Source organism: Bombyx mori, chromosome 24, assembly GCF_030269925.1.
Source record: "Bombyx mori chromosome 24, ASM3026992v2".
Classification (NCBI taxonomy): Eukaryota; Metazoa; Arthropoda; class Insecta; order Lepidoptera; family Bombycidae; genus Bombyx; species Bombyx mori.
Genome location: NC_085130.1, coordinates 13,047,636 through 13,060,657, shown reverse-complemented (window position 1 = coordinate 13,060,657; position 13,022 = coordinate 13,047,636). Strand labels below are relative to the sequence as shown.

Genomic DNA, 13,022 nt, shown 5'->3' with positions numbered 1-13,022 from the left:
CACGGTGTCCGAGATTCTTCGATAGTGTTTTTTCAATAGCGTCTGGGACTGAAAACGGTTAAAACCAGTGACGTTAATTTGGTGAACTTTCAAAAGTCGTCGTGGCCTAACTGATAATCAGGATCGAAATCTATACTTAACACATGCTCACGAATGACTTCCACGATGAAGGCAATAGCATCGTGTAATAAAAATCAAAACCATTTAAGTTATTAATTGCGTAATTACTAGGATAAGGGCTAAGGTACTGGAATCATTGTCGAACGAGCTTATTTTAATGGTAAGCAGCGACTTGGCCCTGCCCCTGGCATTGCTGATGTCCACGGGCGACGGTAACCACTTACCATCAGGTGGGCCGTATGCTCGTCTGTGTACAAAGGTAATAAAAATAATAACCATGATATTTTTAACCCGACTAATCTTTACGACCATCTCGCGTAGAGGCGTACAGAGTAAGTATTTATTTATCTTACTAATTTTCAGATACTAATATTCATCGCACCGTTCACCACTGGCAGTGCCAATGATTTGTCACCATTACAATTAGTAAGTAATTAGTAGTAATTGGCTTACGTTTGCGGCTTGCGCAAGAGCTTTTGCGAAAAAAAAAATATTTGAACTATGGGTTAATGGGAAAATGGGTTAGCAAAAATCGGGTTACTCGAGGTTTTTATTTTTTTACTAGTTTTTTTTAAGTATGAAACTAACAAGTATTACCGTTTTAAAATTCTGATTAAATGCGCAAACTTTTAATGGCACTTGCCAAGGCACTTTAGTACTTTTTTTTTACAGGAGATCCTTTCAAATCGACAAATTTTGAAAATTTTAGATTCATAGTTTAACAAATAGTCTTAATTCCTAGAAAACTTGGGGCAGTTGTGTCATTATTTTTGACTGTGGTTCTAGAAATGCTATTTAGGGTTACGGTTCCAAAGTTTAAATAAACAAAAATAATAAAAAATTAACCACAATAACCGAAAAATGGTTGTAGTTTGACCAAATTTCTAAGTTTTTCTTAAATGCCCATAATTTCCAAACTGCATGGGATAGATTTTTTTCTGATTTTTCTCATGATGGTTACAATTAATCCTGTCACCCCGTTTCGGCTTAACGTTGAGTTCTGGGACACCCTGTATATATCGACGCTTGAAAGGCAAACGTGGCTAAGCGACAATGCGTAAACTTTACAGTAGACTAATTTAAAGTTGAAATACTTAAAAAATATATATATTTTAACGGATCTAGCTGTAGGATTGAAATGATTTTAATATACCTAGAAATAATTTTTTTTTGCGCATCGAATATGGTTATTGCCTATCATTTATGTACAAAGCAGTTATTGTCGCTTAGTCACGTTTGCCTTTCAAGCGTCGATATATATATTTCATAATATGGACTCCAAAACGGCGGATGAAATTTTGAAGAAATCTTCAGATTGGCGCAGCGGGTAGTCCGGTGAAGCTTGGTAGCCGCCGGATCAAGGTCAAATTAGAGATCAGCCATTATACCCTCTTTAGTATGCCTATTTCAACGAAAACCATGTTTTTTTCCTTTCAGCTAGCACGAATGTCGTTTCCTACAGTCGATTCGGTTAGTATTTTATTTAAAATAAACAATTTTACATCTTTAGCTTTGATGGTTCGTTTGTATTAAGTCCTGGGAAAGTGACGTCATCTCTGGTGCAACCAGTATTATGCTTGGCTTCGACATCATAAATGTGATAGCTATTAGACTCCATTGCGCGCGCACATTATTATTATTATTTTTTTCTTCGATGGCTGGACGAGCTCACAGCCCCCCTGGTGTTAAGTGGTTACTGGAACCCACAGATATCTATAGCGTAGGTGCGCCACCCACATTGAGATATATTAAGTAAGTTCTAAGGTCTTAGTATAGTTCAAGGCCCCGGCTGCTCGGGTTATCTTGAGGCAACGAGTCATTTCAAAGTTGAACTTTAAATTTGCATTATTGCTACCACTGTCTTTAAGTTTTTCTGCTACTTACCAATTATTAGTTGATTTTCTTAAAAAGCAATTTTTTTTTTTTTTTTTTAAGTTTTTAATGCCTGACTCAGAATTCACGCGGCATTACCGGTATCATAGTTATTACGACTTGAATGCCACCACCCACTTTGAGGAGACCCCCACCCTTAAAACCGGCGTGTCACTGTCAACTGACCCTTTACAAAGACACGTCGAAGTGTATTATATTTTAAACAAACAAATAACAACTGTACTTTTGAAACATGTGATTATAAAGTAAGTATGGGACCACATACTGTCTCTTTTGATTCACGAGACGCCCTACCACTATACTGGTACGCATGGGTACAAGCACCCTGCCTATTTCTACTGTGAAGCAGTAATGCGTTTCGGTTTGAAGGGTGACGCAGCTGTTGTACTATAAAGCTGAGACTTAGAACTCATGGCTTAATGTGGGTGGTTTTTTACTGGCGGTAGGACCTCTTGTGAGGCCGCATGGGTAGGTACCACCGCCCCGCCTATTTCTGCCGTGAAGCAGTAATGCGTTTCGGTTTGAAGGGCGGGGCAGCCGTTTTAACTATACTGAGACCTTAGAACTTATATCTCAAGGTGTGTGGCGCATTTACGCTGTAGATGTCTATGGGCTCCAGTAACCACTTAACACCAGGTGGGCTGTGAGCTCATCCACACATATAAGCAATAAAAAAAATAAAAACATCTAAGCAATCAAAAAAGGAATGCTGACAAAGACAATTTTTCGTAAAGTATAGATATTCCATTATCACATCCATAAGCGACGGTAACCACTTACTATCAGGTCGGCCTTGTGCTCGTCTGACAACAAGGGCTATAGGACTGTTTTTTTGGCGATTTAACAACGATTTAAATAACTGTGCTGTGCTTGATTGAAACACAGAAACCCTACAATATGCCGAGCAGCAAGGAAGTGGACCCTCGTGAAAGCTACGGCGACGAGAAATTTGAACGCCTCCAAGAATACTACAGTTACATGAACGGAAGAATTAAGGAGCCACACAATCCTGTACGTATTCCGGTCTCGCGCTGCATACGGACAGGTGACAATGAGATAGGGAACAAGGGGTTTTGTTATATCATAGCCATTACGACCTGGATTTATGTGGCGGGAAGACTCTGCAGTAAATATAGGCAATGTGGCAACAGCAGCTATTGCTCAGTTGGGTGGACGAGCTCACAGCCCACCTGGTGTTTAGTGGCTACTGGAGCCCATAGACATCTAAAACGTAAATGCGCCACCCACCTTGAGATATAAGTTGTAAGGTCTCAATATGGTTAGAACGGCTGCCCCACCCTTCAAACCGAAACGCATTACTGCTTCACGGCAGAAATAGGCAAGATGGTGGTACCTACTCGTGCGGAGTCACAAGAGGTTCTACTGTTAAATTTAAAAATTTAGGAGATTGAATTAAAAACTTAAGATTTAAGATTTGACTGAAACAGACCGAGCGACATGAGATCCTCGAGAGCGCCCAGAAGAAGCTCTTCTCCTTCATAGACGTCCACATCAAGGATCTGAAGAGGTTGCTGTTTGCGACGGACATGGCTCTTATGTCTATGGTGTTACTGAAGTTAAACAAGAAGATGGACACGTCCGAGGCCAAGATAAAGTCGACTCAAGCGAAGATACCGTTCGGATTATACACGAGTCCCGGTGAGATCTAATAGTAGATTGAAAGGCATTTATGTTTTGATTATTTTATTATTATTATCTATTAATGAAATATTTCCAAAAAGTAGTTAGTTCCGCCTTCGTAATACTTTGATTGCCAGATTGATGAGTTTTGACAACAATCGCTGTTACATCAGAATCTAGTGGTTTTGTTTAGTTTCGTTTGTTTGATTTTGACGCTTTGAAAGCAGTAGAGAATCTGAAGAATTCCTTCTTTTTTTTTGTTGCTTAGATGGGTGGACGATCTCACAGCCCACCTGGTGTTAACTGAAGCCCATAGACATCCACAACGTAAATGCGCCACCCACCTTGAGATATAAGTTCTAAGGTCTCAAGTATACAACGGCTGAACCACCCTTCAAACCGAAACGCATTACTGATTCACGGCAGAAATAGGCAGGGTGGTGGTACCCACCCGCGCGGACTCACAAGAGGTCCTACCACCAGTAATTACGCAAATTATAAATTTGCGGATTTCATTTTTATTACACGATGTTATTCCTTCACCGTGAAAATCAGTCGTGAACATTTGTTGAGTACGTATTGCATTAGAAAAATTGGTACCCGCCTGAGATTCGAACACCGGTGCATCGCTCAACACGAATGCGCCGGACGTCTTATCCGTTAGGCCACGACGACTTAAATTATTTTTGCCATTTACCCTCGTCAAAATACCTAAGCTATGATACAAAATTGAAACAAATTAAACAACATCAAACAAACAAAATAGAATGAGACTATCATCAGTACAGTCGAAGTAAATTAAATTATTATTAAGGATAGGTAACTCTAGAACTGACGCGGACAATCGGATCTTGATAAAATTTAATTAGGACTACATACACAGATGAACCGGCTTTAAATAAAAAATAATTAAATCCAAAAAAAGAAAAGGGAATTCAGTACCTCCTCATTTTCTTGAAGTCTGTTATTGTGTTAAAATTGGTGTATCATTACCCACAAATAGTTGACCACTGCTCGATACGGGCCTCTCCCAATTTACGCCACAAGCCAGGTCTAGTATAGTCAAATTTGTAATTCACAATGAAACTCCTTACATTCTCCCAGGATACAAAATCTTCATTTAGAAAAAAATTCTAAATTAACCAGACATGAATGATACAGCCGAATCGAGAACCTCGTCCCGTTTTGAAATCGATTAAAAATAAAAGAAAATCGATTGACTAACAGTGAATGCATGAATACTTTTTCTTGATGTTTTTTTACCCTATTTAAATATACATTTCTCGATTTAGAATTCAAATGTTTGGACACGTCTTATTACATTGCGTCAGCGCACAACCAGGAGGATGTGCAAATGATCCTCTCCAGCGAACGGAAGCCGCATTGCTACACGTTCAGAGGTAACTGTGCCGACTGTTTTGTCTATACTAATCTAAAACTAAAAAATTGGAGTCTCTGTTTGTAATGTTGAAATAACCGCTTTTTACTACATGCATATGAACATATAATATATATGGTACATACACCATAATAACATTTTTTACAATTTTTGTCTGTGTGTCTGTTTGTTCCGACTAATCTCTGGAACGGCTGAACCGATTTTGACGAGACTTTCACTGATAGGTAGCTGATGATATAAGGAGTAACTTAGGCTACTTTTTTTAGACTAGCCTCGCCCCGCGGCATCACCCGCAGTACGAAAATAACCGCTAGTAACATCGCAGGACTCAGCTATCAATAATAAAATTTAATGTTTCTGAAGCGCAGCGAGGGCGGGTCGCTAGTCTATACTAATATTATAAAGAGGAAAGATTTGTTTGTTTGTATTGAATAGGCTCCGAAACAACTGAACCGATTTGAAAAAGTTTTTCACTGTTTGGAAGCCACACTATTCCCGAGTGACATAGGCTATATCTTTTTTGAAAAAAATTAAGGATCCTTACTAAAATTCCAATAATGAAACTCCAATAATGTAAAAAAATTATCTAAAATATTCTATATATCGCGTGCCCTGCGAAAACTATTGACGTCAAATATTGTTGAAATTTTTGTTAAAGACCCGAGCGGAGCCGGTGCGGGCCGCTAGTGTTTAAATAAGTACAAAGCGACCGCGCGGAAATGTGTTTATAAACATAATGTCATAAAGAATATATAATGTCATAAATGTCGCAAAGAGAATTACGGTGAAACTGTGTTTGTGGAAACATTGGAACGAACTCCTTGTTCTCCTTGGAACGGAAGTTGGGTCTTACTTCCGTTGCCTAATTCCTCTCTCAGTCCTCGATTCGCGCCATCTGTTGACGCTCCAAAAGAAATAGGGCATGTCTCAAGAAGAAAGTAAAAAAAATGGCGGTGCTCATAGCAATAACGAACATTAGTTTATGATGCTCGTCCTTGCGTCGATAATCCTCAATTCCTCAACGTCCAATGGTCGTGGCCTCCTCTAATAAATGTATCCTTATCCTGCGCCACTTTTGCCTATCCTCGACTGTGTGAATGTCAACGTAGACTGGAGTGTTGAGAGCGGAGCGTATCTGGTCCGACCAGCCAATTGGACTTATTAATGTATAACGTTCATCAATCTGCTCAGAAAACTGTCGAAAATGAAAAATCAAAAGTGATTGCTCTGGAGTAAATCCTATCCTATTCCCGGTCCCCACAACATTAAACATATAACACTACCTCAGACGCAACCCTCTGAGTTTCTCGTCGGATCGTCTCAGTGGGTCGCGATTTCGATCCGGTGGTAGATTCTGCGAAGCACGGCTCTTGCTAGGGCTAGTGTTAGCAATTTCCCAGGTTAGAGCCCCGTAAACTCACCTACTCGTTCGGTTATGCTGACATAGCCTCTCAAGGCTATCAGCTTGGGTAGGGGAAAAAAACTAACAAATTAACTTGAACGAAACCACGAGGTAAGCCTAGCCCATATGGAGTTCATCTATCAATGGTTAATGTACCTGCTGGTCCTTCGCTGCGGTGCGCTCTCTGTAATTCAGCGCGGCCGTAGCATGACCCCTCAAGGTCACTAGAATAGTTAGGAAAAAAAAACTATAACACTCCTTTATTCCGTATGGGATTTGTTGAGGTTTCAATAAAAGGAGACCAGTAGTGTTTTTAGACAATTATATTGACGGAAAGAGAAAGAAGGAACCATGACAGACATTTTTGAACAAGTAACCATAGATTAATATAAATCAGTATTATAAAATTACCATAGATTACAACAGGATTGAATGCGATTGCGGATAGAAACTAAACAGGACAAGTATTTTGAATATTACCCTCTCCCATCTTCTTGTGGATTTGTCGTAAGGCGAATTACTGTGATACTCAAATAGCGGTGCTGCGTATTGCAAACTCGCACAAGTGAACACCGCCGTCCTGTCTATTTCTGTCGCGACGCAGTCACGCGTTTGAAGAGTACAGTCGTTAGCAGTACAGGTAGCCCTCCTATAACACGGTATTTTACAACACGGTTCCACTGTAACAGGAAAAGAAAAACTCCCCAAAATACTCTTACAACATGCGGTACTTTTATAATACGATAACGAGATTTTTCTTTACAATATTTAGAAAATTACTTTTTTTTTCCTACCTAAACTGACAGCCTTGAGAGGCTATTTCAACTAGTAGGTGAGCTCACGGGGCTCAAACTCAAACCTTACGACGTTGCTAACACGAACCCTAGCAAGAGCCGTGCTTCGCAGAATCTACCGCCGGATCGGAAACGCGACCTACTGAGAAGACCCGGCGAGAAACTCAGTGGGCTGTGTCTGAGGGTTAATTTATTAGTCGAGCCCTTCGTCGCAAGCGACGGGTTCGACGAGAACGGTGACCGGCTTGAGGTACCTAAAAGCACCGTTAGTGGAAAAAGAAAATTACATTATGCACTATGAACACATAATATGTAGGAATACCTGAAATTTTACTGCTTATTTTTTATGTATAATAAGTAAAAAAATACGAACACGCACAGTTGAGATGTTTAATTCATAAAAATTATTCGTCCTGTTTGTAAGGGCTTCTAGTCTCATATAACACGGTTTCGGACAGCACGGGACTTTTTAGGAACGTATCTAGCGCGTTATAGGAGGGTTACCTGTACCATTGAAACTTTGATCTCCTGTTTCGAGGTGGGTGCAAGAATTCACTGTTATAGGACATTCGGCACGTTCACCCATATTTTTTTTTGTTATTGAAAGATTACTGGTGGCCCAGAAGCCTTAGTTTCACCAGGACAAGTGGACGAGCAACGGCTCAGCCAGAAGAGGTGGGATTTGCTAACAGCTGCCCGAGTGCCTCCGAAGGAGACCTAACAACTCAAGAGCAATTGCTTCACGAATGAATCTACTACCGGATCGGAATCGCGACCCGCTGAGAAGATCCGGCGAGAAAACCAGCGGGTTGTTGCATGGGTTAGGTTGCACGTCGACCTCTTTGTCGATTTCGACGAGTTCGGTTAGGGGAGTCCCTAAGCCGGCTCCTAGTGTCAGACCTAAAGACGTCTAATGCAATGATTATTGGATTTGATGGATCCGATGTTCACTGCGCAATGTAAGCTAAAACTCAAATACCGACATGTGCAGGTGCATTCGCATTCGGTGGGTTCTACCATCGCCATTCTGAGAACACATACGTGGGACCGCACGCGGAGCAATTCGAAACGAAAGAGCTCAGTCAAGGCCTGTACTGTCACACTGACGACAGTTGGAGTGACGCGCAATGTATATACAAGTTAGTCTGTTTTAGAAATCACACAATTCTTCAAGCGCATCTGGTTCTTCGGCCATTAAGCTACAATTAAGGTAGTATTAGGAATCTATAGTAAAAATGTAAGGTTATTGAACGCCTTGGTTTAAATCGTTCAAAAGTTTCGAAGTCGATTTAAACCGACTGAATTTCTCGACAGTTTTTATTTATTGCTTAGATGGGTTGACGATCTCGCAGCCCACCTGGTGTTAAGTGTTTATTGGAACCCATAGACATCGACAACGTAAATGCGCCACCCACCTTGAGATATAAGTTCTAAGGGCTCAGTATAGTTACAACGGCTACCCCGCCCTTCAAACCGAAGCGTATTACTGCTTCACGGCAGAAATAGGCAGGGTGGTGGTATGTACCCGTGCGGACTCACAAGAGGTCCTACCACCAGTGTAACATCACAGATCCTACCACAGATCTTCTCAGTGGATCGTAATTCCGATTGCTAGGCTAGTGTTAGAAAATTCTTTCAGGTTGAGCCCGTGCGCGTAGCCAGAATGAAAAAAAAAACGTTATGTTTTTAAAAAAGCCTCATATCTCCTGTGTGCTTAGTGCCAGTCTTTTGCCCCTAGCGACAAACGAAGGAAAGCTAACTGTTCCAAATTCATACAAATATGAGCTAACTTTTACGTGTTCGAGAAATTAAAAAACTCACACTAAACACACTGGTGTGGTATCAAAACTGCGTCCTTTCGTCTGGTACTGGAGGCGACTGTGATGACAATTCTATGGGTATCAAGTCTTATACGCACTGGAATAAAGTCCGCTGAAAATCCCGCAGTCAACGTGTTAAAGACTCAGAAAGGCTTTAGATAAATTCCGTCCTTAAAGTGATGTGTTCTAAGCTATAAGTTCCTTTGACAGGATAAATCCGCGCGAGGAATTCCCCGAATCCGTCGAATACGAACCCAAAGTGTCGTACTGGTGCGGCCCGTACAGATATTTCATACCGGCCACTAGTGACGTCCGCTGCGTGTTCTCGATATTTTCAATGAACTTCGTTTTCCGTTTCGGCTACGACGGAGTCACGTACAAAAGCTCGGACCTGTCTTTCGTGAGTATATCCGGTTGGATTCACTCAGTTTTCAGCGGCTATTAACAGTGTCAAGTGTATGTGGAGCTGTTGAAAGATAAGTCGCCGTGACCTGCTACGTAAAATACGTACTGGACACGTGCTCAGAAACGACTTCCATAACGAAGGAATAACATAGTGTAATAAAATCAAAGTCACTCATTTTAATTTCCGAGAGCCCTCAGGGGGTTGTTACCACCCCTGAAAAATGCTTGGGACGTGGTCTGCTCCCAACATCTGCAGATCATCACGTCCCACATAGCCCGTACGCCCCTTAGGCGGGGATATCTCGTATGACATTCGGCCCCCTGCCAAAAAAAAGAAACAAAAGGAGGTTAGTTACCATCATTCTCCCTATGATCTCTGTGGGTTCAGGCAACTACTTACCAGTACGTGGATAGACAGTTCGTTTACCTATGCAAGAAAATCGATACTTGTTTTTCCGACAACAACTGGTGGGAAGGCTTCAAGCCGGAATACAAGATGGCCGCACGCCATAAATACGCCGTAACTATAAGAATCGCCTTATGATCACTTCAACTTGTAGATGTACCAAAACGGCCAAGTGTTCTACACGGACGAGCCCTGGGCCGGGATGTCGTGCTGGAACTGGGCCTGCAAGTGGCGGCACAACCAGAACATGCGCTCCAATGAGTTTTTTGTTAATTAAATAAAATATGAAATTATTTTTCATTTCTTTTCCTACTTAAACTGAGAGCCTTGAGAGGTTATTTTAGCGTAACCTTAAATAATAGGTGAGCTCACGGGGCTCAAACCAGAGTTATGCTAACACTGACCCTAGCCCCGCAAAATTATAATTTACGTAATTACTGGTGGTAGGACCTCTTGTGAGTCCGCGCGGGTAGGTGCCACCACCCTGCTTATTTCTGTCGTGAAGCAGTAATGCGTTTCGGTTTGAAGGGTGGGGCAGCCGTTGTAACTATACTTGAGAGCTTAGAACTTATATCTCAAGGTGGGTGGCGCATTTACATTGTAGATGTCTGGGCTCCAGTAACCACTTAACACCGGGTGGGCTGTGAGGTGTCCACCCATCTAAGCAATAAAAAGAAAAAAAAAGAAAAAAGAAAAAAATTTGCAAGAGCAGTGCTTCGCAGAATCTAACACCGGATCGGAAACGGGACCCACTGAGAAGATCCGGCGAGAAACTCAGTGGCTCGAGGCCCAATCTCCTGATTTTGCCGACGACATGCGCCACCCCAGCCGTAGCAAGACGGGCAGATTCAGCAAAACTCCCCCCCCGGGCCACGACCAACGTGTCGTCTGCGTAACAGATTACACTCAGGCCCGGGAGGAGGGCACCCCTCAGCACCCAGTCATACCCGATATTCCACAAAAGAGGGCCGAGCACCGACCCCTGTGGAACACCGCGCACGACCGGGAACCGGTGCACGGTCCCACCGTGTCCGGTACACGTGACCGATCTGTCCTCCAAGTAGGAACCCACCAGCCGGCGAAGGTAGGGGGGCACTCCGTGTCGTTCCAGCGCCCCCCCTATCACGGACCAGGGATTAATATATAAATCTACAGTGCTTTTACGGATGTTCCGTAATAATTACTGAGCCATGCGTCCGATTGACTTGAAATTTGGTATCCATGTAGAAAATACATGTACTTAATGGATAAGCTAATATTTATATGAGTGTTGGACTCCCTACACCAGATGCGGGGGCGTTAATGATGAGAATCTTTATGGGAGCGAGAAATAATAATGTTAATTTTAAATGCCCAGCGAAGCGGACGGGTACAGCTAGATTATTATATTTCTTCTGTGCGTGTGTTTGTCACTGAACTCCTCCTAAACAGCTGGACCGATATTAATGGAATTCTCTGTGTACCTTTAGGTGGATTCGAGAATGGTGTTCGAAACCAATCCGTTAGTTTTTGAATTCTTACCACGGCAACACGGGTCGCGATTTGACGGTGCCGTCGCGATTTGACATCTGTCACTTTGTCTTGCTTCTCGAACGGGACGGTACCTGTATATTGACGGTCTACGCTAAAGTTGTGTATCATCGCTAATCCTTATCCATTCCTGCCCTATACCCTTCTCCCTAAGTGATACGGCGTGAGAAGACGAAGGCATCGGTTCCGGTGAGTGATTGCATGATATTTTGTTAAAATAGTACATACGGCGCCGCGAATCGCGGCACAAGTTCGACGCGCACCTCGTGCTGGTTTCCGTAGCCCTAGGCTGCCACGAGGTCGCTGGGTTCGAATCGAACAATTTCTGGTAGCAGAGCGTGGTTAGATTTGTGAAATCTATAGTAATTACCACGAATGTAAAATTTTTTACGTCTAACCTCACTTAATTTTGTTACTAGTCAGCAGAAGTAGTGTAGGCATAGGGTTCGGTTCTGTTTAAACTATCATTCTGCTGACCTAGGTCAGGTCGTTTAGTGTGTTTCTATCCACCTGGTTAAGAAAATTAGTGAGTAGTAATAGTTAGTAATAGTAAGACTGATTTATTAGCTTCCACTGCGCATAGCTGACTAATTGTACGTGAGTTGGACAGCTGTGCTGGCTGAGTTTATGACCTAGCACACAGCTGCTACAGTGGTCAGCTATTTTCATACTATTACTACAGATTTATGTTAATTCTGCTCATCATAGCAGTAGATTACCACATCTATTTAAGCATAATTGTGTGTAACAATCTGAATGTTATTACAGTTTGGGTTTATAATTTATTATTAATTTGTGTATGATTGTAGCTCACTTCCTACTTATGTTTTAGTATAATTGAGCTGCAACACATTTGTAATTGAATATAACTGGAGTACTTGTTGAACTTGTAGTAGTAGATTGCTGGTTGGGCCCTGTTTGGAGACTAGCTTAGTTATAGTCCAGAGGCCAACGGTGTATGAGTGTCATTTCAAAACTTATACCAGCAATTTACTATTATATATATTTTTTTGTTATTTGTTTTAATTTGTTCTAAATTTAAATTACTTGTTTGAATTTGTGGTAGTGGATTGCTGACTGTGGGCCCTGCTTGGTGACTGGCTTTGGTATAGTCCTGAGGCCATCAGTGTTTGAAAATTAATTCACAAATTTTTATCAGCAATTTGCTATCATATAATTAATTTTTAATTTTAATTTTGTTATTTGACTTACCCGTTGAACGGTGTGAATACTTTGTGATAGTAAATTGTTGATTGGGTCCTGCTTGGTGACTAGCTTCTAGTTATAGTCTAGAGGCCAGGTGTGCTTGAGTTTAGTTGCAACTCAAAACCTGGTATCAGCAATTTTCTATCTTATAACTTTTAATTTTAAGTTTGTTCTTATTTGTTGGGGTGTCCTTGGTACAGTGGTGAGGTCTAGGTTACCTAAATACTTAGGAGTAGGAATATTTTGGTGGGCTCACTCGTACACTCCTTTAAATAATTCCTTTGATTTTTTTTTGAATTTTTATTTTGAATTTTTTTTTTGATTTTTTTTAATTTTTTTTTTGATTTTTTTTTTTTTTGAATTTTTTTTTGAGTTTTTTTTTGTTCTGGTTGTAAACTGCAAGTAA

At 41.3% G+C, this 13,022-nt stretch overlaps 1 protein-coding gene across 1 annotated transcript; it reads left to right on the top strand.

Moving 5' to 3' along the window:
• The first annotated feature begins 1,547 nt into the window (after positions 1-1,547).
• Positions 1,548-10,173, top strand: LOC110386554 (uncharacterized). The gene is made up of 7 exons (XM_062675810.1): positions 1,548-1,590; positions 2,899-3,024; positions 3,462-3,672; positions 4,947-5,054; positions 8,241-8,388; positions 9,280-9,469; positions 10,035-10,173. Exons 1-7 carry the CDS (start codon positions 1,567-1,569, stop codon positions 10,155-10,157), a joined length of 930 nt encoding a protein of 309 aa, XP_062531794.1. The 5' UTR covers positions 1,548-1,566; the 3' UTR covers positions 10,158-10,173.
• Positions 10,174-13,022: the final 2,849 nt, after the last annotated feature.